At 28.0% G+C, this 25,398-nt stretch overlaps 5 protein-coding genes across 5 annotated transcripts; 3 read left to right on the forward strand and 2 right to left on the reverse strand.

Annotated features, from left to right (window-relative positions):
* Window positions 1-581: 581 nt before the first annotated feature.
* OCT59_005894 (uncharacterized protein) lies at window positions 582-1,112 on the reverse strand (the record flags this gene model as incomplete). The annotated part of the gene is made up of 2 exons (XM_066140916.1): window positions 582-922; window positions 998-1,112. 2 exons carry the CDS (start codon window positions 1,110-1,112, stop codon window positions 582-584), a joined length of 456 nt encoding a protein of 151 aa, XP_065997758.1.
* Window positions 1,113-1,967: 855 nt separating this feature from the next.
* Window positions 1,968-3,268, forward strand: OCT59_005895 (uncharacterized protein; the record flags this gene model as incomplete). Its single annotated transcript, XM_066140917.1, has 5 exons — window positions 1,968-2,169; window positions 2,261-2,428; window positions 2,502-2,597; window positions 2,680-3,102; window positions 3,168-3,268. The coding sequence occupies 5 exons, from the start codon at window positions 1,968-1,970 to the stop codon at window positions 3,266-3,268; spliced, it is 990 nt and encodes a 329-aa protein (XP_065997759.1).
* A 5,405-nt stretch (window positions 3,269-8,673) lies between these two features.
* Window positions 8,674-9,364, forward strand: OCT59_005896 (uncharacterized protein; the record flags this gene model as incomplete). Its single annotated transcript, XM_066140918.1, has 2 exons — window positions 8,674-8,884; window positions 9,054-9,364. The coding sequence occupies 2 exons, from the start codon at window positions 8,674-8,676 to the stop codon at window positions 9,362-9,364; spliced, it is 522 nt and encodes a 173-aa protein (XP_065997760.1).
* A 1,099-nt stretch (window positions 9,365-10,463) lies between these two features.
* Window positions 10,464-13,948, reverse strand: OCT59_005897 (uncharacterized protein; the record flags this gene model as incomplete). Its single annotated transcript, XM_066140919.1, has 9 exons — window positions 10,464-10,717; window positions 10,886-11,351; window positions 11,425-11,576; window positions 12,414-12,546; window positions 12,620-12,777; window positions 12,859-13,096; window positions 13,180-13,340; window positions 13,566-13,662; window positions 13,727-13,948. 9 exons carry the CDS (start codon window positions 13,946-13,948, stop codon window positions 10,464-10,466), a joined length of 1,881 nt encoding a protein of 626 aa, XP_065997761.1.
* A 6,027-nt stretch (window positions 13,949-19,975) lies between these two features.
* OCT59_005898 (uncharacterized protein) lies at window positions 19,976-24,011 on the forward strand (the record flags this gene model as incomplete). The annotated part of the gene is made up of 13 exons (XM_066140920.1): window positions 19,976-20,036; window positions 20,169-20,380; window positions 20,471-20,560; window positions 20,762-20,932; window positions 21,026-21,118; window positions 21,362-21,508; window positions 21,574-21,691; window positions 21,884-22,047; window positions 22,110-22,554; window positions 22,624-23,002; window positions 23,065-23,084; window positions 23,863-23,919; window positions 23,998-24,011. The coding sequence occupies 13 exons, from the start codon at window positions 19,976-19,978 to the stop codon at window positions 24,009-24,011; spliced, it is 1,971 nt and encodes a 656-aa protein (XP_065997762.1).
* Window positions 24,012-25,398: the final 1,387 nt, after the last annotated feature.

Raw genomic sequence — 25,398 nt, forward strand, 5'->3', positions numbered from 1 at the left:
CTCATTTCGGAAAAAATTTAATGAATCATCGTTGTTTGTATCTTTGAATTCTTTCCATATTCGTCCATCATAAATATCGGATAAAATATTATCCGAATTTGATCGATTTGCCCAATGTCGGAGGGATTTCTCGAATTCAGGTCGACAAAACATATCAGAAAGTTGTTGTCGAAATCCAGCAAATGGGTATATTGATTCAGCTTGAACTCTTGAAACATCGATTTGTCGTGATAAAGGTGTGTCGCAAGTGCGTGTACCTCGGCGAGACGAGTTTGGGAACTCGATATGGTGGCATTTCATAACCGATAAACTCTCGTTTTGACGAAAGTTTTCTACATCCTGTTTATTATAGAGTTTGTGGCATTTTGTACATGGAACAAATCTCTGAAATCGGTCTTTTAGGCCAAGTACTTTTTTCGCTAGGTAAAGAAAATTTGGAAAAGTTCTAAAATTTTCACCACCGATTTCGTTTAGAACTATTTTCATGAACTTTATTAAAGATTCGGTTGCCGTTTCTGGGATATTGTATGTTATACGGTAGTTCATTATCCACAATAAAATCCATGAAAAATTATCGTCGATCAGATTTTCTTGTAAGATTCATTATTTGATTCGCTACCCAAAGACATTTCAGTGTTTTGTTCGCTAGTATTATATACGTCTGATTCGATATTCAAACTTGTTAATTGAGACATAGGATGGCTTGTATATCTTACGCGCCTCCGAGGTAAAAAAGAACAATTAACATCTATGTCCCCGGGTATTTGTAACCTTTGACTTTTGGTGTATCCTCCAAAATCCGACCCTGATGTCAAAGTCTGATGAACGTCAACATTTACTTGAAGTAATTCAATATTTTCGGTAATGTCTTGTTCACTAGTTTCTTGAATTATCGAAAGAGCTTCGTCCTCACTTGATTTGTCTTCATTCGAATCATTCGTTTCGCCTCCTGTCTCATGTAGAAGCTTTGTTCATTCCAATACCAATTTTCCATTACAATTATTGCAATAACAAGGAACTTTCTTCCTTTTGCAAGGTTTTTGGAATGAACGTCTACGTTCACTTTTTTTTTGATTGCCAAGAATGCTTGAAACTGATCTCCTTCTTGTCATTTTCAATTGACGAGTTTTGAAGTTAATCACTTCAATAAATCAAATAATCGTTTAAAACTTTACTACAATTTGTAAAAATTTAACGTCAATTTGATTAATTAATTAATTTAACTGCGGTCGTACTAAATCGAATATTTTGATATCAATTCGATAAATTAAATCGGTTAGAATTTGCAAAAGTATATTGTACTCGATAAATCATTTTTAATTAATTAATTGATTTAACTGCGGTCGTACTAAATCGAATATTTTGATATCAATTCGATAAATTAAATCGGTTAAAATTTGCAAAAGTATATTGTACTCGATAAATCATTTTTAATTAATTAATTGATTTAACTGCGGTCGTACTAAATCGAATATTTTGATATCAATTCGATAAATTAAATCGGTTAAAATTTGCAAAAGTATATTGTACTCGATAAATCATTTTTAATTAATTAATTGATTTAACTGCGGTCGTACTAAATCGAATATTTTGATATCAATTCAATAAATTAAATCGGCTAAAATTTGCAAAAGTATATTGTACTTGATAAATCATTTTTGTTGAAAAATTAAAATCAATGATCATTTCGGTTCGGAAGACACGATAAATAAACTTTTATTTATCAAATCAGCTTGTGAAAGTTTGTCAAAAGCTTAATAATAAACTTATAAATTCTATAAAAACTTGTCTAATCATTAACTCGTACGTTCTCTTTCTCTTTTCTTCTCATCTCATTGAAATTTAAGATAATTTTATTTCATTTTCATAATAACTGGTAATTTGTAACTTTCAACCATATGATATATAATTACTTTTGATTTGCAATTTCCTATTTTAACTGTAAGAAAATTTATTGATATATAGAAATGAGCCGAAACAAGAAAAAATCGTCAAATAAAAGAAAACTTCACAAAGCATCTAAGAAAGTGAACCAGGACCGAACTTCAACTACTCCTAATACCGGACAAACTTCAACTACTCCTAGTACCGGACAAACTTCAACTACTCCTAATACCGGACAAACTTCAACTACTCCTAATACCGGACAAACTTCTACCCCCAAAAAAAGTCGATATATTGATTGTTTTGCGTTATTCCATTCCGTTATTCAAAGGTATATCATTTATACTTACTATACCAAAAAAATTAATTAATACAGAAATGAATCAATACAAAAAATCCGCAGCAAAAAATAAAACACCTGATGAAGAAATCGTCGAAGTGGATCGTGAACAAGCTTCAACTACTCCTAATACCGGACAAACTTCTACCCCAAAAAAAGTCGATATATTGATTGTTTTGTGTTATTCCATTCTGTTATTCAAAGGTGTATCATTTATACTTACTATATCAAAAAAAATTAATTAATACAGAAACGAATCAATATGAAAAATCCGCAGCAAAAAATAAACCATCCGATAAAGAAATCGTTGAAGTGGATCGTGGACAAACTTCAACTACTCCTAATACCGGACAAACTTCTACCCCCAAAAAAAGTTGATATATTGATTGTTTTGCATTATTCCATTCCGTTATTCAAAGGTATACTTACTATATCAAAAAAATTTATTAATACAGAAACGAATCAATACGAAAAATCTGCAGCAAAAAATAAACCATCTGATAAAGAAATCGTCGAAGTGGATCGTGGACAAACGTCAACTACTCCTGCTACCGGCCAAGTTTACCAAAAAAATTATCGAGATCCATTTGTCCTCGATATAAGTCAAGTTCTAATGGAATCTCGTCAAAAGTCAAAAACAAGTCGAGATCTGGAAGAATCCCATACCGATAAAGAAATGGCCAGTGCGCATTTTCCGAAAAGTTCTTTTGAACATACCAGAACTATTAAACCACGAGAATTGTCTTTATCTCGAATGCCGCACAGGGATTCCTTATCACGAGAGTTTTTACCATATGATTTTTCTTCGAGTGCCGTTGAACCATCAGAATCATTGGCGTATAGATACAGTAATAGTGATTATGAAAAGTTGAAGAGAGGTAATGAACTATGACACATTTTAATGTACTTAACGAATTTTTATCAAATATTTTACGTTATTTAGAACATAGTCGGCTCTGTGACGAGCATGCTTATTTACAAGGCAGAATGTGCGAGGTCTATAGAGAGTTAAAAGAAATTAAAGGCGAATTAAATGAACTTTAGCAAGATTATATCAAATTACATTCCCATAATAAGTATATCAATCACGAAAATGAAGTTCTTCGAGCCGAGATTAATAATCTCAAATCACAAATATCGAGCCAAGATGATGCCGATGTCGAATTGTCGGAAAGTGAAAGTAACGACAATGATAATAGACCTGGCAAAAAAAGAAAAGTCTTGAGACGTCAAATTGATCAATCAGATGATGATTCTGAAACTGACGAAGAAAATGCTAGAGTTCATTAGAGATCGACAGATTTTGCATTTTACACGATTTGAATATCCTTTTTACGAATCTTTTATAAATTATTATAGACTGAAATGAAGGTAATATTAAAAACGATGCCTCCCAAATTAATGTTAAGATACGATGAAAAATTTACAAACGAGACGAACGCAGACATTTTACGACAATTAATACCATGATTGATTACTTCCATGAAGCCTCAATTTAGTCCTTCGTATAAGCAGATAAACGATTGGTTAGCTGCCTTACACAAGCATCGTAGAGCACGACTTTTATATGTTGAGCGAGGTGTAATTGATAAAGATAACAGAAGACTGCATAAAAACAACAGATTGAGCGAGGTAGAATCTGTCTTTTTACTGTCATTTCAAAATTGATACTAAACATTCGTTATATTTCAGAAAAAATTGCGTAGAGTCAAGGGTGCTATTTCCCTTTTTAAACGTAATGACAATCAAGTAAAGGATTATGATAAGACAGAGGTCCTAAACATTCTGAAAGATACTCGCTACCATTCACCTGAAGACTCAGAAACGGATAAAGAACAACCGGATGGTAAAAGAAAAATTATCGTTTATAACCTTGGTTGGCATTCCGATGAGGTATAATAATCTTTTTTTATCGTATTTTATTAAAAACATCAACTAATTTTATTTGTTTTAATGACTTTATGACTTTACAGCTTATCAATTTTCTCCGAAACGTCTTGGATACTCACGTATTTTCTCTACAGACAGCGCAATTAACGAGGGGGAGAAACTATGATGACGAAAGCTATTGTATCACCTCATGACACCCTAAAAATGCTCCAGAATGGGCATACAAAACTCAAAATACGCCCATCGATACAGATTTTTCTGGTCCTGATACTCTGGCTGAAAATCGTGAATCGCAGTCACAAACTGATAATAATACTCAAACTGAACATAATGATTGATTCATTTTATCATTTTATGATAGATTTATTGCGAAATATTAATTTCTTATTATTGACTGCTTTTTGGTAATAAATTTAATAAATTTTATTAAAATAAATATATAATTAATTGTTTTGATTTATTATTGAATAAAATCGGTTATTATTATTATGAATAAACTAAATCCGGCATTTCAAAAGAAATAAATTGGTAATCTTTCATAAATGTATTTCAAGATCGATTTGTGTACATTTTATAACTAAAAGTTTGACGAATAGTTTTGTTTCCGAATTTTGCCGATAATAACGAATTTTTGCCGATTTGTGATTGCCAAGTGGCAGGCGAACTGTGCAAATCGTCCATAATAATTTTGACGATTTTTTTGGCAACGATCGGCCAAAGTTAGATCAACTTTCGTCCAACATTCGTCAATTTGAAATTTGAACGAAATGGACTATTCTGACCAGTGAATCCCTCATATTTGGTCTTTCCAGACCGCAGTAAATAAAAATACTTTAAAAATTTATACATCTAAACTAAATATAGCACTGCACCACATAATTAATAAATTGCCTAGATAGTTTCTGGCATTACAGTGTCACTGCAGATTATACAAACCAACTCTAATACACGTATTACTATTATTGTGTCTGCATATCCAGAACATGTATGGAAAGCCATCCTTGACAAAAGGTTGATGTCCAAACATCATGAAATATAATATTTAGACATCATGATGGTATGTCTAGACATCATGTTTGATATATGTAGGATGATGTTTGTACATTATTTAACATGATGTGAAAGACATCAACCGACATGATGTCTAGATATCATGCTGATCAAATTACCAAATATAGTATATTTATGAGTTACACAAAATAAAATTTACTATATTTGGTAACATGATGTCTAAGACATCATGTCAGTTGATGCTTGAGCATCATATTAAATGATGTACAAACATTATTCTACATATATCAAACATGATGTCTAGACATTATCCAACATGATGTCTGGATATCAACCTTTTGTCAAGGATGGCTTTCCATAAACATGAGCAATAACAATAACAGATAACGTAAAAATTATTATTGTGTTACGTTTAACTGAGGCAGGGTATAAAAATGATAATTCGCTGATACCACCTTCCAACATTTCTTTATTCTGTTTCTCTGGAAAAAGGATCGACGTCTGGTATTTTGTTATCAAAGACTGTTCAGCCATATCAGATACATGTTGTTTGTAAACATCACACTCAGTTTTAACTGTCTGTAACTCGAATGACTTTGATGAAAGTTCCGCTTCTAAGGTTTGTATTTCCGTTATTTTTGATGATTAAAGAGATTCTAATTCTTTTAGTCTCAAATTAAGCACGTCTATTTTTTTTTTACTAGTGATCAAATTTGTCTCATGTTGTGATCATTAGTTTGCATAACAATATACTGCGACTTAAGTCTTTCCAACTTGTCGTTTAGACTTTGGATGTGTTATTTGTCAAATGCTACCTGCTGCTCAAGATTCAAAACATTTTTTGCGTCGGTTAATAATTGTCTTACTTCTTTACTTAACTTCTTTGATGAAATAATAGATTGTTCTAATCTGTTCCTCAATTGTGTATTTTTGTTCGTAAGTTTATTACACGTATTACGTAGTTCTGCACATTTATCAAGTAGATAGAGTCCATTATCTATAGCAACTTCTAATTTTTGTGTTAGGGAAATATTCTCACTATGTGATCGTTTCATAGTAGCAGAGAATCTATCATTTGGTGGTCTGCCTAATTTCTTTCTCTTGCCTATCGCACCGAAGGTGGCTTCGCTGAATCCATATAGTATGTACATTTTCCATTTACGCTTCACGTAATATATATAATTATTAATATATGAACTAAATACTAATACAGTATATCAATTTTTTTTTTTACCAATAATATCGATATTATGTTATACTGATGGTACCGATATTGTGACTAATACCGATACTGACTTTACCAATATTATTGATAATACTGATAATATAGGTATATACTGATTTGGGACCGATAATATTGATATTTGGGATCGATATTATCAATAATATCAATACTAAAAAATTTTTTATTCTGTTAAATGTTTGTTGGTAGTGTTTGTGTTTTATTTTCAATTAATTAATGCAACTTTCCCTCTTTTTGTAGATTTTACTCTTTACTTCTCCAGAATTTCGTATTTTGACCCTAATTTCGGATTGCGGTAAAGAATTTTGGGTTTTGGACTTCAGATTCAATCGTATTTTCAGAAAATTTTGCCACATGAATATTGTAATAATTTGTTTTATTTATTTACAAAGATGGTAATTTGGATTTTTTTATTGTATTCTTATTATGGCAGTTTTGTATTATTGTTGCTTATTAATATCTAGCAATAATAAATAATGAAATGCACAACCTTTTCTTTTTAGCTACAGATTTCGTTGAATTAATATCCATTGTTCGAGAAATGGCAACGTTTAACCAGTCTTGAAGATCATCAACGAACCATTAAAGATGCAATACTACAAACTTACATTTTGATAATATTGATGATGATCAACGGAACCATTAACGATGCTACTGTTATACGAAATCAGGTGACAATCAGAAAGATTAATTATTGACGATTGTTATTGTTGGATTGGATGATATTATTATTATTTATTTTATTATTATTATTTACTTTTTTATATTAGTATTAAACATATAAAATAGAGGAACAATATTTATGCAGCATTCGTATATCATTTGAATTTACAACTTATTTCTAAAGCCTATGATTTTAACCGATTTGCATATATTGACATTGTGGATTGGTCGCTACTACAAATGCGGCGAGAGAGGCAGTACTGACAGATAATTCCAGAGATATTTCGTAAAACCCGTTAATTTATCTTATATTTCACTTTTCATATATCAACTAAAACAGGTCTCGTAATATTGACCAATATCTTTAACAAGTAAACTGTCATCTTTTACAACCTTTATTATCAACAACACCGGAAAAAGTCAAACTAATTTCGGATGACTTGGACAAGAAGTTAGAAAATGATAAGAAAAAATGAAAGAAAATGAAAGAATGATCACGTGGTGACGTAGAATCGGAAACGGAATAAATTTATATGGTAAAAGTTAATTATACTGCATAGTTATTAGTAAAATTAATATTAAAATACACAAATTCTTTATGTCAAAAATTTTGCAAATAATTTTAGTAATTTTTTATTATTTTTCTTATTATAGGTTACGTTAATAATGTTTTAGTATAGCTTCAAAATAGATAGATTTGACTAGATTATTTAGTTTAATATAGGGTTATCTGATTCTCGTAATTGGTTACCTCTATGTATTTCTTAATGTATAGCTATATTAAGTATATCATTAAATAAAAAAATGCGGTACTAAAAAAAAAATAATAAACTGTCATCTTGGCGATAATGACCAAAGTTTCGCAGAAATGCATAATATTGTACAAAATCTCAAAGGGGGCAACCGGGATGACTGAAAACATAATGTTCTTTATGATTAGCTTCACTTAGCCTTTTGGTATTGGCAAAAACAATTTCAATTTATGGTAATGACATAATTATATACAACGATCTTTCGTCCAAAATTTTTAGGAAAGAAAAAAATTTTTATTTTTGACATATGGGGATAAGCACAGCAAAACAAGGGGATAGCCTCAAAAAAAAATTTCTTAAGTTTATATGATAATTATGTTCCAATTTATCCAAAAATTACAGTTGTAATGAAATCTTAAAAAAAAATTTTTAGATCCTATCCCCTTGTTTTGCTGTGCGTGTCCCCATATACTATAATTAGTATCATTTTTTTTTCCACAAATAATTAGCAGAAATGGAGTCGTATCTAACCAGAAGAGAGTTCAATTCAAGAATTTTGGAAGAAACAAGCGACTTCTTAAAGAGAAATTTTTGAGACATGGGATATCGTTCGCCAAGAGAATTTTCTGAAAAGTTGATAGAATATTTCCATAAATGATGAAAGAATATGACTTCTTATAGAATGTTAGGATGAAATACAGAGCTCAAGAGCGATATCATAGAATTTTTACTTAAATGTTGTGAAGAAATAGCATATAGTTTTTACGCTAAAGACGTTAGAAAGATGGGAAAAAATACTGCGGACTTCGTAAAGAGGTGCAGAAGCAGATCAAAGAATCCACGAATCTGCTAGCGAATAAGGAAAATCAGCTAAAAGTGAAGGGTTAAAGATGGAACGAGGAAAAATTAATAACTGTGTTAAAAAGTTTGGGTTAGTTAAAAAGCTATCAATTAAACCTCAACATAAATACAAATCAGTGAAAACTACGATTCATTTATTAAGAAGCGAACGTACGCCAACATGGTTAGGAAGAAGCAATATCAATATGTGCATAGATGGAAAGAAACGGTTTCCAGGAGATACAAGTTTATCTGATATACGTAAGATGTATAGTTATGTGAAGTACAAACGATTAAGGATGAACATAAAAAATCATCAGACCAGGAGATCATGGACGAATACTCTGAATATGGATAGTTTTTCGGGAAGACGATATATATTAATGGAAAAGATATTTTTATGTATATTTCAAGGATGATGTAATATTAGGTGCAACTATTGAAGAAAGTTTGAAGAAGGAAGGTTTGGATGGGACGTGGACAATACCTCAAAAGAGAAAAATTTTTAACAATATAATTTCTTTGCAAAATGAGCCGCTGCAGCTGATACCAGCCGACGTCAACAAGAATAAGATAGTTGTATCTAAGGAGAGTGATACAATAGAAAAGGATCAGGAAGAGCGTGTCCAGATTGGTGAAACTGAAGTTAATAATACAGACAAGGTTTCTTGGACGAAGAAAAACCATTGTACTACAAAAATCTTAAAGATTATGTGGAACCGGAAAAAGTGGTGGAAGTAATTAACAGATTCCGAGATTTAAGTAAACGGAAATAGGAGATTTGAAAGGAAAAAATTAGAATTTCATGTAAATACAGAGTAAAATCAGTTCTGTTACTAACAAGGCCATCAAAGAATGAAGTGGTATAGCATAAAATATTAATAATGCTTAAATCATGGTAAAGATGGTCATCGGTCCTAAAAAACCATGGTCCTACGGTCGTACACCTTAAAAAGACGGACTGCGTTGGACCGGTCTGTCTTGGTGTAGGACTGCGGTCTTTCGGTCCTGTATCATATACAATAAGACTGTCAGTATTTTTTCTTTTTTTTGTAATTAAAAAATTTTTTTTTAGCTCTAAATTTAATATAAAAATAATTTATTATATGGAGACCAGTATGAGGACTGGTCAGTCCTCAGGACGGTCCTACTGCGCCACAAAAAAATGCAAGACTGCGGTCTGGTCCTAATAATGATTTCCCAAAAAATTAGACAGTGAGAGAATCATCAGATAGGACGATGCAATAAATAAGCGCTTCAATAAAAATTAAGACCGTGAGACAATGAGAGAAAAATTCCAAAAGAGTCATTAAAGAAGAACCAGAAGCTAAGGTTAAGGTTGTACATTCGCCCGGTTGGGATGATAGATTTTTTGGATTTAGGTACAGGTTTTTCTAAAAAGAGTGATTAGTTAGATTATTTAATTTCATTCTTTCTTTGTTTTAATTACTTTGTACTAGTATGCAAAAAACGCTACAACTTCATTGGATGTGATGAAGGAGTGGTATTGAGGAAGATTACAAATTTTTATTTGTAATCAAACTCAGGATTACTTTAATTTTTTGTATGTTCTTTATCATATAATTAATAAAGTATTTTATTTTACCACAAAAAAAAAAAATTATATACAACGCTATACGTTAATTGTTTAATTCAAACTTAATTTATTTATAAAATAAAATATGTAAAAAAAGAATAAATAAAAAATATAATAAAATAGAAATATTAATATTTTAAATATTATCTTAAAAGAATATTAAAATACCAAAATCCAATAAACTAAATAACTTCTCTTTCTCAAATCTTAATTTTAACTACTTGATCAAATAATAAATATTCTCTAACTTTGGTCGATCAAACAGTCTAAACATTCAGAATCATGTTTTGGAAGATCTTTTGTAAATGGGTTAAGTAATCGGGAAGTATAATAAGCTCGCGGATGAGTACTAGTAGTTAGTCTACTATTTTCAATAGATAAAAGATTCGCTTTTCTATATTCATCCGCTTCATCATTTTGCTCTGTAATTTCCTTGCCTTTTTCTGGATTATAGACGTCAATCAATTTATCTATTTCACTAGCAGTTGGTCTATTTTCTGGATTTGAATCCCAACACTTTTTCATTAGATCAATATAAAATTTTGGTACACCTTGCTCATTTATCTCAGGTCTTATCCCATCACATATATTTAATGCTAAATATTGATCATGAGCACAATCATTAAAAGGTTGTCTTCCGGTTGCCACAAAATACATAATCATACCAAAACTATATATATCTGCCGCTTGAGTATATGGTTTGCCTCTTAGTATTTCAGGAGCCATATAAGGCATAACTCCGTAAACTCTTGTTTCATCCATATTACCAACTTCTCCACATAATCCCATATCTGAAATACATACATTATTTACGAAATGCATAGTATTATAAGCACATTCAGATAACATTAGTATATTTCCCGTATGAAAATCACGATGAACCATTTTAATTTCATGAATTTTTTCAAGGCCTTTAATAATATTTCTTAATATATATAATCTTTCAAACCAATACCAATCTTTCGATACATCTTTATAATTTTCAAAATTTCCTTCATTTGCATATTGAAGAACTATAATATAATCTTTAGTAGCTGGATTTTGAGATATTCCATATATTTTAAGAATTCCACCACTATTAAAAGGATTATTATCAATAGGGTTAGAATATGAAGTAGAGTACGCCTTAACCTATTAGTAAAATTAGAAAATGAAAACATTATTATTTAGAATTGTTTAATTAGATGCAAAAGAAAATATATACCTCACTTAAAAAGTTCCTAGTAATATTTTGTGAATTATGCAATCTTTTTAGGGCAACCTTTTGATTAGGCATCCTATCCCATTCCCTTTTTTCCTTATTATATTTTAATGGACCATCAATCCATATTGCTAGATTTACTGTTGCAAAACCACCTGGGAAACAATAAAGATATCAGGAAATTTAGTTTTGAAGAAACTTATAATTTATAAGATTAAAAAAATTAAAGGTGTAGTACCTTTGCCTATTTCTTTAATATCATTAAACTGGTTATATGGTATCCACTCAATTATTATATCATTCCAGCTTCTAATCGCTTATTGCATTGTTTGAATGAAATTATCAATTTTTTCATTTCCACTGGTCCAATTTGTAAAATTTTGTTTTAAATTATCTATGTGACATGGATTACACCATTTGTAACTTAGATCTTTCGCATTTGCATTTGCATACGTTTTACCACATTTTTCACAGTAACTATCTTGAAAAACCAAAATATAATCTTTTGTATCTGGATCTTGAGATATCCCATAAATTCTAATGTTAGATTTATCATTTTTATTAATAGAATATAATTTAACCTGTTAAATATAACAATAGGGATTAATATAATCTATATAAAAATTATGTTTAAATTGGATTACAAAGAAATAAAATTTATATTACCTCATTTAAAAGTTCTATGGTATTATTTTGAGAATTATGTAAACACTTTAAGGCAACTTTTTTGTAAAAGTTTCTTTTTAATATATAGCCATAGTTATATCCACATAATGGCCCATCAGTCCATATTGCTGAACGTACTGTAGTAAAGTCATCGATGTGTATTTCCTTGATATCATTAAATTGGTTATATGGTATCCATTCAAATATTACATCATTATGACTCTTAATATTTAATTGCATTTCTTGGATAAATTCATCAACTTTTTTATTTCCACTGGTCCATGTTGTAAAATTATATTTTAAATTATTTATATAACATGTTTTACACCATCCATATGTAATATATTTATAACCACATTTTTGACAATAGTTATTAAATTTATAAACAATAATATAGTCTTCAGTAGTTGGGTTTTGAGATATCCCACATATTTCATTTTTATTGATAGATGATTTAACCTTTAAGTAAAAAAAAAAATAATATTAATATGAGTACCCAAATTGAATTATAAAGAAATTAGAAATTTCCTACCTCATTAAAAAATTCGTTGGTAATGTCTCGTGAATTGTAAAAACGTTTCAACATAACTTTGTTATCAGGAATTTTTATCAATCCTACTTTACCACTATTATAATATAATGTACCGTCCTTCCATATTGCTGAATAAAGTTCAGCAAAATCATCTTTGCCTATTTCATTGATATTCTTAAATTTGTCATATGATATCCATTCAATTATTCTGTCACTGTATGTTTTAATTTTTAATTGACCTTCTTGAATAATCTCATCAATCTTTTCATTTCCGCTAGTCCAGTTTGCAAAATTTTTCTTTAACACGCTTATTTGACATGGTTTACACCATTTATCAGATATATTTGTAAATGCTCCAGCACAGTCTTTACAATAACTACCATCTTGATGTACTATAATATATTCTTTTGTATCTGGATTTTGAGATACCCCACATAATGTAGGAAAATTAAATCTATAATTTAAAAATAATTTAAGCTGTTAAATAACGTAGCACAAAAAATTAGTATGATAATATAATTATTAAATTGAATTACAAAGAAATAAAATCTTCACAGTACCTCATTTAAGAATTCATTGATATTATTTTGAGAATTATATAAGTACTTTAATATAACTTTTTCATTAGGGATCCTTTCTTGTTCCTTTTTATTTTTACCATGATATTCTAATGGGCCATTTATCCATACTGCTGTATATATTGTAGTAATATCATCATTACCTATTTTTTTTATATCATTAAACTGGTTATATGGTATCCATTCAACAATCCTATCATTGCTTGATTCAATTTTTAATTGCATTTCTTGAATAAATTCATCAATCTTTTCATTTCCGCTGGTCCAGTTTGTAAAATTTTGCTTTAAATCATTTATTTGACATGGCTTACACCATTTAAATTTTAGAACTGTATATTTATCACCGCATTTTTCACAATAGATCCTACCTTGAAGAACCATAACAAAATCATTTGTATCTGGATTTTGAGTTATTCCATATATTTTAGGAACGCCTCTAAGTATGGCGATGGTGTATGATTTAATCTATAAAAACAAAAAAAAATCATTATATTGAATAAGAATACTTAATTTTAGGTGAAATTCATACCTCCTTTAAACCATGTAAATCATATAAGCATTTTAAAGTTACCCTTTTATTAGACTTTCTTTCCCATTCATGTTTTTCAAAATTATATTTTAAACCATCTGTCCATATTGCTGAATGTACTGTAGTAAAGGTACTTTTTCCTATTTTTTTGATATTAATAAATTGACCATATGGCACCCATTTAAATATTATATCTGTAATATTTCCAATTTTTAATTGCATTTCTTGAATAGTCTCATCGACTTTTTCATTCCCGCTAGTCCAGTTTGCAAAATTTTGCTCTATATCATTTATTTGACAAAATATACACCATTCATTATGTACATCTGTATATATTTTACCACATGTTTTACAAAAATAATCATTAAGAACCATAATATAATTTTCTGTGTTCGGATTTTGAGATATTCCATATATTTTATAATTACGTTCATATCTTAAATATTTTTTGACCTATTAAAATATAAAAATACATAAAACAAAAGGTCATTATAATAAAATTATTATAAATTAAATTAACGATAAAATTATTAATTTTCATATTACCTTGTATAAGAATTCATTAATATTATTTTGAGAATTGCATAAATACTTTAATACAACTTTTTTATTAGGAGTCCTTTCACTTTCCTTTTTATTTTCATCATATCGTGGACCATCCTTCCATATTATTGAGTATAAAATAAATGAATTATTTTTACTTATTTCTTTGAAATCATTAAATTGGTTATATGGTATCCATTCAATTGTTGAACCTAATTCTTTAATAAAATTATCGATTTGTTCATTTCCGCTGGTCCAGTTTATAAAATTTTGATTTACCCTATTTTTTTGATCGTTAGAAGTATCACGAATATCAAATAAAAATTTCTTACACAGCTTCTTTATTCCTAATGATAATATTAGGAAAAAGCAAATCAATAAAATTATAATTATCATTATTGGATTTTTTTTTTAGAAAAAAAAAAAATTTTTAATGCCGTTATAAAAAAGGAGACTTCGTAACAATTGCGTAAATTTTACGTATTATCTTTTTTTGCAATAAGCGTTGGCGACACACGATATAAGTTAAAGTGTGACACGTCTCAGGTATTATCATCTATGTAACAAATAGTAAACATGATAATAGACACAATATATACACCTATGTTACAATAGGCTATGCAATCGTATGACATGTACTTGATAAATAAAAATAAAATTTTAAAACACAAATCACAAAAAGGAAATACATGATAATGAATTTCTAAATAAGTGTGTATACAAATTCAGCCGATAGATTTATTCTCGTAACCATGCGTTTAGTTTTAAATAATATAATTATACAGTATATATATATCACCACTAGTGTTATCAGAATTAGGGTAGAATTTTGGAATATTTGCTAATGCTGGTACGGTGGTACGGTGATGCGGTGATTTTTTTGTTCAATACCCCAAGTGCACATAATATTAATTAACTAATCCGAAAAAAAAAATTATACGAAAAAAAAAATTTTTTTTTTCTTAAAATAAATATTTCCTTTTTTTCTTAATAAATTTTTTTTTAAAAAAATGCATCGACCTTTTTTTTATAAAATTTTTTATCGCTTTTTTTTTCAAAAAAAAAAATGAAAATGAAAAATGACCAAATTTTCCAACAATTTTTCTTATTTATTAGAAAAACCTTGCTATATTTCTGATGTTACAATAGAAGTTATGGGAGAAAATGATAGTAATATAATGCACATTCTGATAATATTATACGCAAAATCCGAATATATTAAAGAAATAAAAGAAGGCAAAAAGCGGATTATAGGTAAATAAGGAGATAGAAGTAAAGCGGAAGAGGAAGAGAGTGACGGTGAAGGGCGGACAGTAAGTGTCAATAAAAAAAGCGGAGGTAAACCCAGTAGTCATAGTAAAGGTAGGGGAGGTAGACGTAGACATGTAAACAAGTAGTTTCGCTAATCGCTATAGCACATTAAATTATTTTAATTGTAGTTGAGTAGTATTTTGAGGTGGTCGTGTGTTGACCGAGCGGTAGGCCGAAGCGCCCGGTATGGAGAGATTGTTGGTGCTTGACGCCATCAATTTCTATGTATTTCTTTTTTTCAGATTTTTTTATTCTTTGTAATTTGTATCCAAATCACACTTCACGTACTAATAAAAAAAATGCGCTTACGCGAGTTGTAAAAAAAAAAAAAAATCCGAATATATTATTACTTAAACCAGGAAAAATATTGCGAAAAGAAATATAAGTATGATTATTTTACGTATTACCGTTACGAATATTACTCTATACGCCTTCTCTATGGTCCTAAGGTAAAATATAATTTTATTTATTACGGTACTTTTACGAAAAAAAAACAAATTTTAACGCATCTCACTCTATTACTTTTACGAAAAAAAACTAAAATTTTTTACTCCTTACTTCTTTTAAGGTACATGTATACGGGAATTATTGATTTGGGATCAACTTCAGGGGAAGATACTTTTGGATTATTGATCACATCATCAAAATTAAACCTATATTCAAGAATATCTCGTAGAAAATCATAAGGTGTGGTTAATAGAAAATTTCCTACCGTCATAAATATAAATATTTTTAGATTAGAAAATTCTAGAAAATTACAAAATTTTTGCATTTCTTACATTTGCGTTGAAGCTAAATTATTTTAAATCAAAGGATTCATTAAAATTAAAAAAAAAGAATTCTTTCTTTAATGTTAAATTTGGATAATTTATATATAGAAGAGGACGATATTTGGGATTTTTTAATTAGATGAGGAAAAGAAAATACGAGAGGTGTATCTAATATTATTAATATAAATAAATGGATAGATAAGAATATTGAAGATTTAAGAGAAACTTATGAAAAGATTAGACCTGATAAATCAATAATTCCTCCATGACGTTAACACATCATTTTATTGAAGCTGAAACCAAAATTGGAATCCAAATGTACCAAGAAGTAAGAGGTTTTATTGATTCCGTTACATTAAATTCAAAACAAGCTGCTATATTATCAAATTGGATCGATGGGTAAAAATGGGGATGATTTAAACCTTTTAATACCAAAAAATAATCATTACGAATTTTAATGACGCACATTAAAAATAAAATCAAAAATTTATCGATTTAAATTTTTCTAAAAAGTATGGTGACCGTCACCGCTAGTGTGAGCTTTAGTACGATACTACCCAAAAAAAATAAAAAATTAATAAAAACAATTTAAATATCAAAAATTATCTCTTAATATTTAATTAGTTATTTGACAGTGAAATTACTGGAATTAACTAATTATGAAATACATTTTATATTTGCGAGAAGTTCTGAATACGATAGTTCGGCACTCAACAAGAGAAAATGATCGGTAATCTATAATTAATTTTACGGGCTTCGTTATTGATAAAAAAAAATTTTTGGAATTTCGTGTTCTAACTTTTTTAATGAACAAAAAAAACAGTATACAGTAACACTTTTGGCTAAAGAATTACTTTAAAAACTCGCACTATGGGATATATGTATAAAACTGGTGGGAACCATGCAAATATAAAAGATTAAAAAAATAACAACTAAAACTAAATAAAGGTTTAACTAAATAAGAACTATAATTAATTTATTTTTTGTCGAAATGATTCATTAAAATTTGAATTAACTGAAAATTTACGGTCAGAATCTTACGTTCCTCCATAGTGAAGTCGAAGACTTCAAACTCTACAAGTCTTAATTACTAAAAAATTTGCATATCACAATTATCACATGATGAGATGATGATCCAGTAAAAAACCGATTTTAGCGATAACTCTTGTGTTACAGTAAGTGTATTTAAACTTTTACTAGTCCCGAAATATGAACATTTTAATTAATATAATACTATGTTAAAAAGAATAATTTGCGTAAATCGGAATTATTAAATTTCTCCTGTTGAGTGGCGATTCGTCGCTTAAGCAAAATAATTAATTTATTGCTTTTTGGAAATATTTCAGTTAAAATCGCTATATTAACTGATATATATTTTTAAACGATTTTGTAAAAAATTTTTATATTATTATTCAAACAGTAATTCTTCCATATTTCTTCGCTTTTTTATTCTTTTTCTTTTTCTTTAACTACCATTATGCAATGACGCTATTGCTTTTTTCAATTAAGGATTGGAGATATACTGTATATAAAGTGAATGTCATGAATTTACCTTTCGATAAAGCAATTCGAAATACTTTCTGTAGTACAATGGTAAATTCTTTAAAATTCCATGCATATGAAAATCTAGAAATACTTTCCATAGGCCATAGCACAAACAGAAAGTTCTATAATTATAAATATGCTTGTAATTTTCTATATTTTTTATCGATAATTATTTATACTATAACATAACATAATAATAAAATGGAGCTTATAAAGATATTAAATGATAATTCTTTCAATCCAACACCAAAATTAAGATCTAGTCCCTTACCGATTCCATTTGTTTCATTTAATGAGGGTGATAGCAATTGTATTCATTGAGGAGATGATTATGTTGAAACACCTTGTTTTCAAAAAAATGCTTATCGTGTTATCTTGCCTATATAACTGATAATAATTTATATTTAGACATTAAAAAAGCGTCAAATCTGACGTTTTTTCATTAAAAGAAATAAAAAAAAATGTTTTTTTAGTTAAAAAACGTCGAACCTGACGTTTTTTCATCAAAAGAAATAAAAACATTTTTTAATTATAAAACGCCAAACCAGACGTTTTTTTATTAAAAGAAATAAAGAACGTTTTTTTTAATTTAAAAACGACGTTTTTTCATTAAAAGAAATGGGAAAATAAAATTTTTTTTTTTTTAACTTTTTCCTTAATAATTTGAATATAAAAAGTTTTAGCATTTTTATATAAAATTTTCAAGAAAAAATGCCAAAACATTTTCTTAATAACTTACGGGTCATGTATCAAATTCATGACTAGAGATGGCAACGGTTATGATCATAACCGTTTAACCGACCATTTAACCGCCATTTAACCGACCGTTTTAACATTTGACTGACCATTTTTAACCATTTAACTGACCATTTAACCAATTATTTAAGTAAAATGGTATAACCGACCGTTTAACTGACCGTTTAACCAATTTTTAACCGACCATAACTTATTCTGAAGCGGGATTTTAGTTCAATTATAATAAAATAATATGAAACAAAAGAGACAATGAATTTATGAAACAGTAATTATGCAATAACTGTAATAAAATGATTCAAATAGAGATAGAATTGGTTATTTTATTTTACTACTTTTAAATTCAACTGATAAGTATATCGGAGTTTCGGGCATATAGGTCCCTATAAGACCCTATTCATGACCTATGTCTGGTTCGGTACATTTTTCATAATAATATATTAAAAAAAATGTTTTGCACCGTTTTTTTGATATTTTATTATTAAAGAATGTTTTGCTACATTTTTTTTAAATATAATATTGCACTACTCAAAGCAAATACCATGAGCACTCAGTACAAAATTAATAATGAAACAGTAAAATAATGGTGTTTATTGAATTTAAGTATATATTTTTTCTTATTAAAGTGCTAAAAAAGAAAATTGGCATTTGTAAAATTTTTAAAATCTCATAAACTTAAATATGAATTATATAAAATTAATTAAATTTAAAAAATCAAACTTTAATAAATTGAAAAGTTTTTTTATTCCAAAAAAAAAAAAAATTTTTTTGTTTTCGTGTTATGCGGTTGAAAAAAAAAATATTTTTTTACAATTTGATGGTTAAATTTAATATGACATAAAAGTACCACAGGAAGCTCTAAATCACAAAATTGTGGTTTAAAGAGTTCTGTCCCTGTCCTGTCTTTTCCTGTCTAGTACTATATTAAGTACTATAATACTTTCGGAAAAAAATTGTGCCCCATATTTTGATAATGACAAACTAATCTTGACCGATCAAATTGCTAATACCAAAAATAGGATCAACAAATTTTCATACCAAATCTACTCTGATCAGCAAATTAAATTATATTTGATGTCAAAATGACGTAAATCTACTCTGATCAGCAAATTAAATTATATTTGTTTTTCATGATGTCAAAATGACGTCAACGTGACTGTTTTTACTTTAATAAATTGACTTACAATCTTAGCGCAAAAAAAAAAATGATGTTAACATGAACAAATTTTATTTGTACAATCACGTAATTTGTTTATGCTGATCACCATTAAATAATTTTTTCTATTTAAATAATCCTTTATTTTTTAATTTTTTTTAATTCAGAATCATGTTATCTCAAGACGATTTTGTATGTAAATATTGTGGTAAATTATATACGGAGAGATATGGTAAGTGGTGCAAACCATGCCAAATAGATAATTTAAGAAATAATTTTAAAAACTGGACCAGTGGAAACGAAAAAATTGATGAATTAATTCAAGAAATGCAATTAAAAATTAATCATGATTATGATACAATAGTTGAATGGATACCATATAATCAATTTAAAGACATCAAAGAAATAGGCAGAGATGATTCCACTGCACTATATTCAGCAATATGGATAGATGGCCCATTAGAATATAATAGATATAGTAGTAATAAAAAGGAATGGATAAAGAAGCCTAATAAAAAAGTTTCTTTAAAGTGTTTATATAATTCACAAAGTATCACCAATGAATTTTTAAATGAGGTATGAAAATTTAAATTCTTTGTAATTTAATTTTTAAAGTAGTACTTTTATTATAATTACTTTTCACGTATATAAATGTTTTATTAATAGGTCAATTCATATACTATTAAAACCCACGAAAAAGATATTTTTAAAATATATGGAATAACCCAAAATCCAGAAACAAAAGATTATATTATAGTATTTCAATATGATTATTGCGAATACTGTGGCAAAATATATACAAATATGTGTAAAATTTGTCTATGTTTTATTAAAAGTGATTGGACCAGCGGAAATGAAAAAATTGATGAATTCATCCAAGAAATGCAATTAGCAAATGTTAGTAAACATGGTACATTTTTTGAATGGATACCTTATATCCGGTTTAATGATATTAAGCAAATAGGCAAAGATGATTCTACTACATTATTATATTCAGCAATATGGATGGATGGGCCATTAGAATATAAACATGATACAAGAAAGCCATGGAAAAGAGTACCTAATGAGAAAGTTGTATTAAAGTGGTTGTGTAATTCACAAAGTATTGTCAATGAATTTTTAAATGAGGTATGAAATTCTATTTTCTTTTTTGTAATTCAATAATTTCTTCTGTAATTTAATTTTTAAAAATACTTGTTTATTATAATATTGTTTTAACAGGCTAAATTACATATTGATAGATATAATATGATGAATGATATTCCAAAAATATATGGAATAACCCAAAATCCAGATACAAATGATTATATTATGGTATTTCAAGATGATTATTGCAAATACTGTGGCAAAGTATATACATATAAGAACTGTACATTCTGTACGCCATGTCAAATAAATAAATTAAAACAAAATTTTACAAGCTGGACCAGTGGAAATGAAAAAATTGATGAACTCATTCAAGAAATGCAATTGAAAATTGACCCTTATCATAACACAATGATAATAGTCGAATGGATACCTTATAACCAGTTTATTGAAATTAAAGAATTAAATAAGAATAGTTCTGGTACACTATATTCAGCAATATGGATGGATGGTCCATTAAAATATGATACTTCTAAAATAATGTGGGAAAGAGTGCCCAATAAAGAAGTTATTTTGAAATATCAATCACAAAATATTATCAATAAATTTTTAAATGAGGTATAAAATTTTAATTTTGTGTAGCTTAATTTGAGTACTTCAATAACATTTTATATATTTAACAGATTAAATCATATACTTTTCATAATTATTATAATGATGGAATATATGGAATATCCCAAGATCCAGTTATAAAAGATTATATTATAGTGTCATATATAGATAATTATTGTAAAACCTGTGGTGAGATATATATAGGTAGGAGAAGATGGTGTATGTTATGTCAAGTAAATATTTTAAAAGAAAATTTTGCAAAGTGGACTAGTGGAAATGAAAAAATTGATAATTTTATTCAAAAAATGCAATTAAAAATTAGTAAATTTGATGATACAATAGTTGAATGGATACCATATGACCAGTTAAATTATATTAAAGAAATAGGAAAAGGTGGGTTTGCCACAGTATATTCAGCAATATGGATGGATGGTCCATTAAGATATGACTATAATAAAAAGGAATATAAAAGGGAACCTAATAAAGAAGTTGTTTTAAAATGTTTAAATAATTCACAAAATATTACTGATGAATTTTTAAGTGAGGTATGAATTTATCTTTAAATTAACTAATCTTTTACAATATAATAACCTTTTATTTTTATTAGGTTAAAAATTACTTTATTAACAATGATAAACATATTCTTCAAATATATGGAATATCACAAAATCCAAATACAAAAGATTATATTATGATTCTTCAATATGCAAAGAATGGAAATTTTGATAATTATATTAATGATATTATAAATTGGTTTTGGTTTGAAAGATTGATAACATTAAAAAATATTATTGAAGGTCTAAAAAAAATTCATGAAAATAAAATGGTTCATCGTGATTTTCATACTGGAAATATATTATTAGCATCATTTAATAACTCAACATATGCACTTTCTGGCAATTGTAAAAGTGACATATATATTTCAGATATGGGATTATGTGGAGAAGTTAGTAATATAGATCAAACAAAAATTTATGGAGTTATGCCTTTTGTAGCACCTGAAGTATTGAAAGGAAAACCTTATACTCAAGCAGCAGATATATATAGTTTTGGTATGATTATGTATTTTGTAGCAACTACGAAACAACCTTTTGCCAATTGTGCTCATGATAATATTTTAGTATTAAAGATATGTAATGGAATTAGACCTGAAATAAATGAAAAGGAAGCTCCAAACTGTTATATTGACTTAATGAAAAGGTGTTGGGATTCAAATCCAGATAATAGGCCAAATGCTATTGAAGTAAGTGAATTGATTGAATTATTTTGTAAATCTTGCAATGCATCAGAAGATATGATAGAAGATGAGAAAATTGGGAAACAATTTGAGGAAGCAGAAGAATATAGAAAAGCAAATCTTTTATCAATCAAAAATAGCAAATTAACTACTCAAAATTCACAAGCTTGTTATACTTCTCGACTTCTTAATCCATTTACCGAAGATCTTTCAAAATATGATGATATTAATAATAATTCAGTAGAAATTTTTGATTTTACGAAGTATGTTATGTCTTTTTTTTTTTTACTTATGAGATATATGTTAAATATTATTTATTTTGTAGGATATCAATAGAAGATGAAAGTAAAGATAAATAGTCAGAGGAAAAATCAAAAGTTTAGAATAATTATGAATTATTTATATACATTTTTAGTATGTCTGGGCTATCTATTTATGTTTATCAACTAGTGGGTTATCTGTTATTTGTAAAGAGTTTTCACTTGACAAGTTATTAGTTGTTTAATTGTCAATATAATATGAGAAATCATTTTCTTTATTATCACCAATATTGTTTTTTTTTTTTATAATATTAAGCTCAAGTTTTTTTAAAATAGGTTACTTGCTAAGGTAAGCTCAATTGAAAAGCTTATTTTAAGCTTAAGCTCTATTGTGTCAACTTAAGCTGATTGATAACATTTCTAACAGAATTTGTCTATTGTAAAAATTATTATTTTATTCCGGACTTCCAGTCTCAAAAATTTTATAAACTTAACACTCAAATTAATACAGTCAAAGTTAAAACAGATACTGACCAGATTTATTTCCTCCTAATTCTCGTATTGATAACGTTACCAAAATTTTTGCTTAGATAGAATTATTTAAAATTATTGTTAGGGTTACCCATGGAAATAGTTGAAGATCATCTTCCCCAGTAACACCATCAAAAAAAGCTCGGGCATGTGATTTTTGGGCATGTGATTTTGTTACATACGGCGCAGTTTGTGGCAACTAATCTATTTAAATATTTATCGCGTATTATTTAAGCTATTATTTAAGCTTTTTTTTCTTTTCGCGTCTACATTACCAAAGAATACAAATTTTTATTTTAAAAAAAAAAGTTGGCTTATTTTATTTACAATAGCTACTTGCAGAAAATATGAAACCTGTAGAATAAACCTAATATCTTGGAAATCACCAAGTAAGCAATAATACCAGTTCAACAAACTAATTTGCAACTGTTATTTGACAGCCTAATTAATGCTACCTTCTCTTCTAGAAAAGCAAAACTAGTCTGCATCAAAAATTAGTAAGGCAAAATAAGTGAACCATGCCATAACATGGAAGGCATATTGATAGCACTCATTATTTAAATTAAATTAATGTATTTTAATAAATTAAAATTGAATAAATTTTATTGTCAAATTAATATTAAATAAAATAATTACAATAATTTATTAATTTAAAAGAATTTGTTTTACTCTTATGAATTAACATCTATAAAATTTCATTATATTCTCAAGCAATCATCTTTGGAGTGGAGTATCTTAGGGTAAGGAAAGTTACTTTAGGCTGAAATACTTATCTTTGAAGATAACATTGACGTTGGAGTATCTTAGGATTAGGGTAAGGAAAGTTGTTTTAGGCGGAAATACATATCCTTGAAGATAACGTAGATGTTTGAGTTTCTTAGGGTTAGGTAAGGAAAGTTGTTTTAGGCGGAAATACTTATCCTTGAAAATAACGTAGACATTGGAGTATCTTAGGGTTAGGTAAGGAAGGTAAGTTTAGGCTGAAACTTTTACTTTTGGAGTTAGTGTTGACTTTAGGAAGTTAATTTAGCAATAACTGCGTATTGCAATTTCCATAGCCACACTTAGCCGCAGTCAAATCACATGAATCACGTGCCCGAGCTTTTTTTGATGGTTACGCTGGGGGAGTTGTTGAAGATCGAACAATTCACATGATGCAGTGCGCAGAAATCCCATGACTATGGCTGAGTTTATTACAATATGAAACATTTCTTATAATATTTTAATTTTATTAATTACTTACATAAATTAACCACTTTTAGTATTATTATTGCTTTTGACTCATGAATATTCAATTATAAGTATCAATTTAATTATTATAACATTAGTAAAATTGCTTTATTAGTTAGCTAGAGAGATTTACATAGTTGATGAATCATATAGACATATGGAACTTAAACAAAATGGTAATGCCCCTATAAAAAATTTTCTCCGTTATTTCTGTAAAAACTCCGTGAAAATGAGCCTTTCACGTATCCATTCACGGAAAATGCAATAATTCGATAAATTCCGTGATATAAAGTTACTAATTCCGGAAATATGAGCTTTTTACGGAAAAAAGATGGAATAATAAAAACGGATTGGCTTTTTTTACAGGGATAGGAAGGTTTTTACAGATAATTGCAATGAGAAAAGAACAATTGATTCATTAATCATATTAGTATAATAGGAAAAAAAAATAAACCCAAATTGTAAACTGAACTTACTCCCACATTTGTGATATTTAGGTATAGCAAAATAAAAGAGTAATAAAGAGGTGTAAGATACGACAACAGTATCATTATCAAGTGATGCGTAAGTGGTAATTAATTAGCGCAATTTTCTTCTATCCCTTTACAAATTTTGCTTATCTTCTTCGTAGTTCGTAA

This window comes from Rhizophagus irregularis, chromosome 14 (assembly GCF_026210795.1).
Source record: "Rhizophagus irregularis chromosome 14, complete sequence".
In the NCBI taxonomy this organism is placed as follows: domain Eukaryota; kingdom Fungi; phylum Glomeromycota; class Glomeromycetes; order Glomerales; family Glomeraceae; genus Rhizophagus; species Rhizophagus irregularis.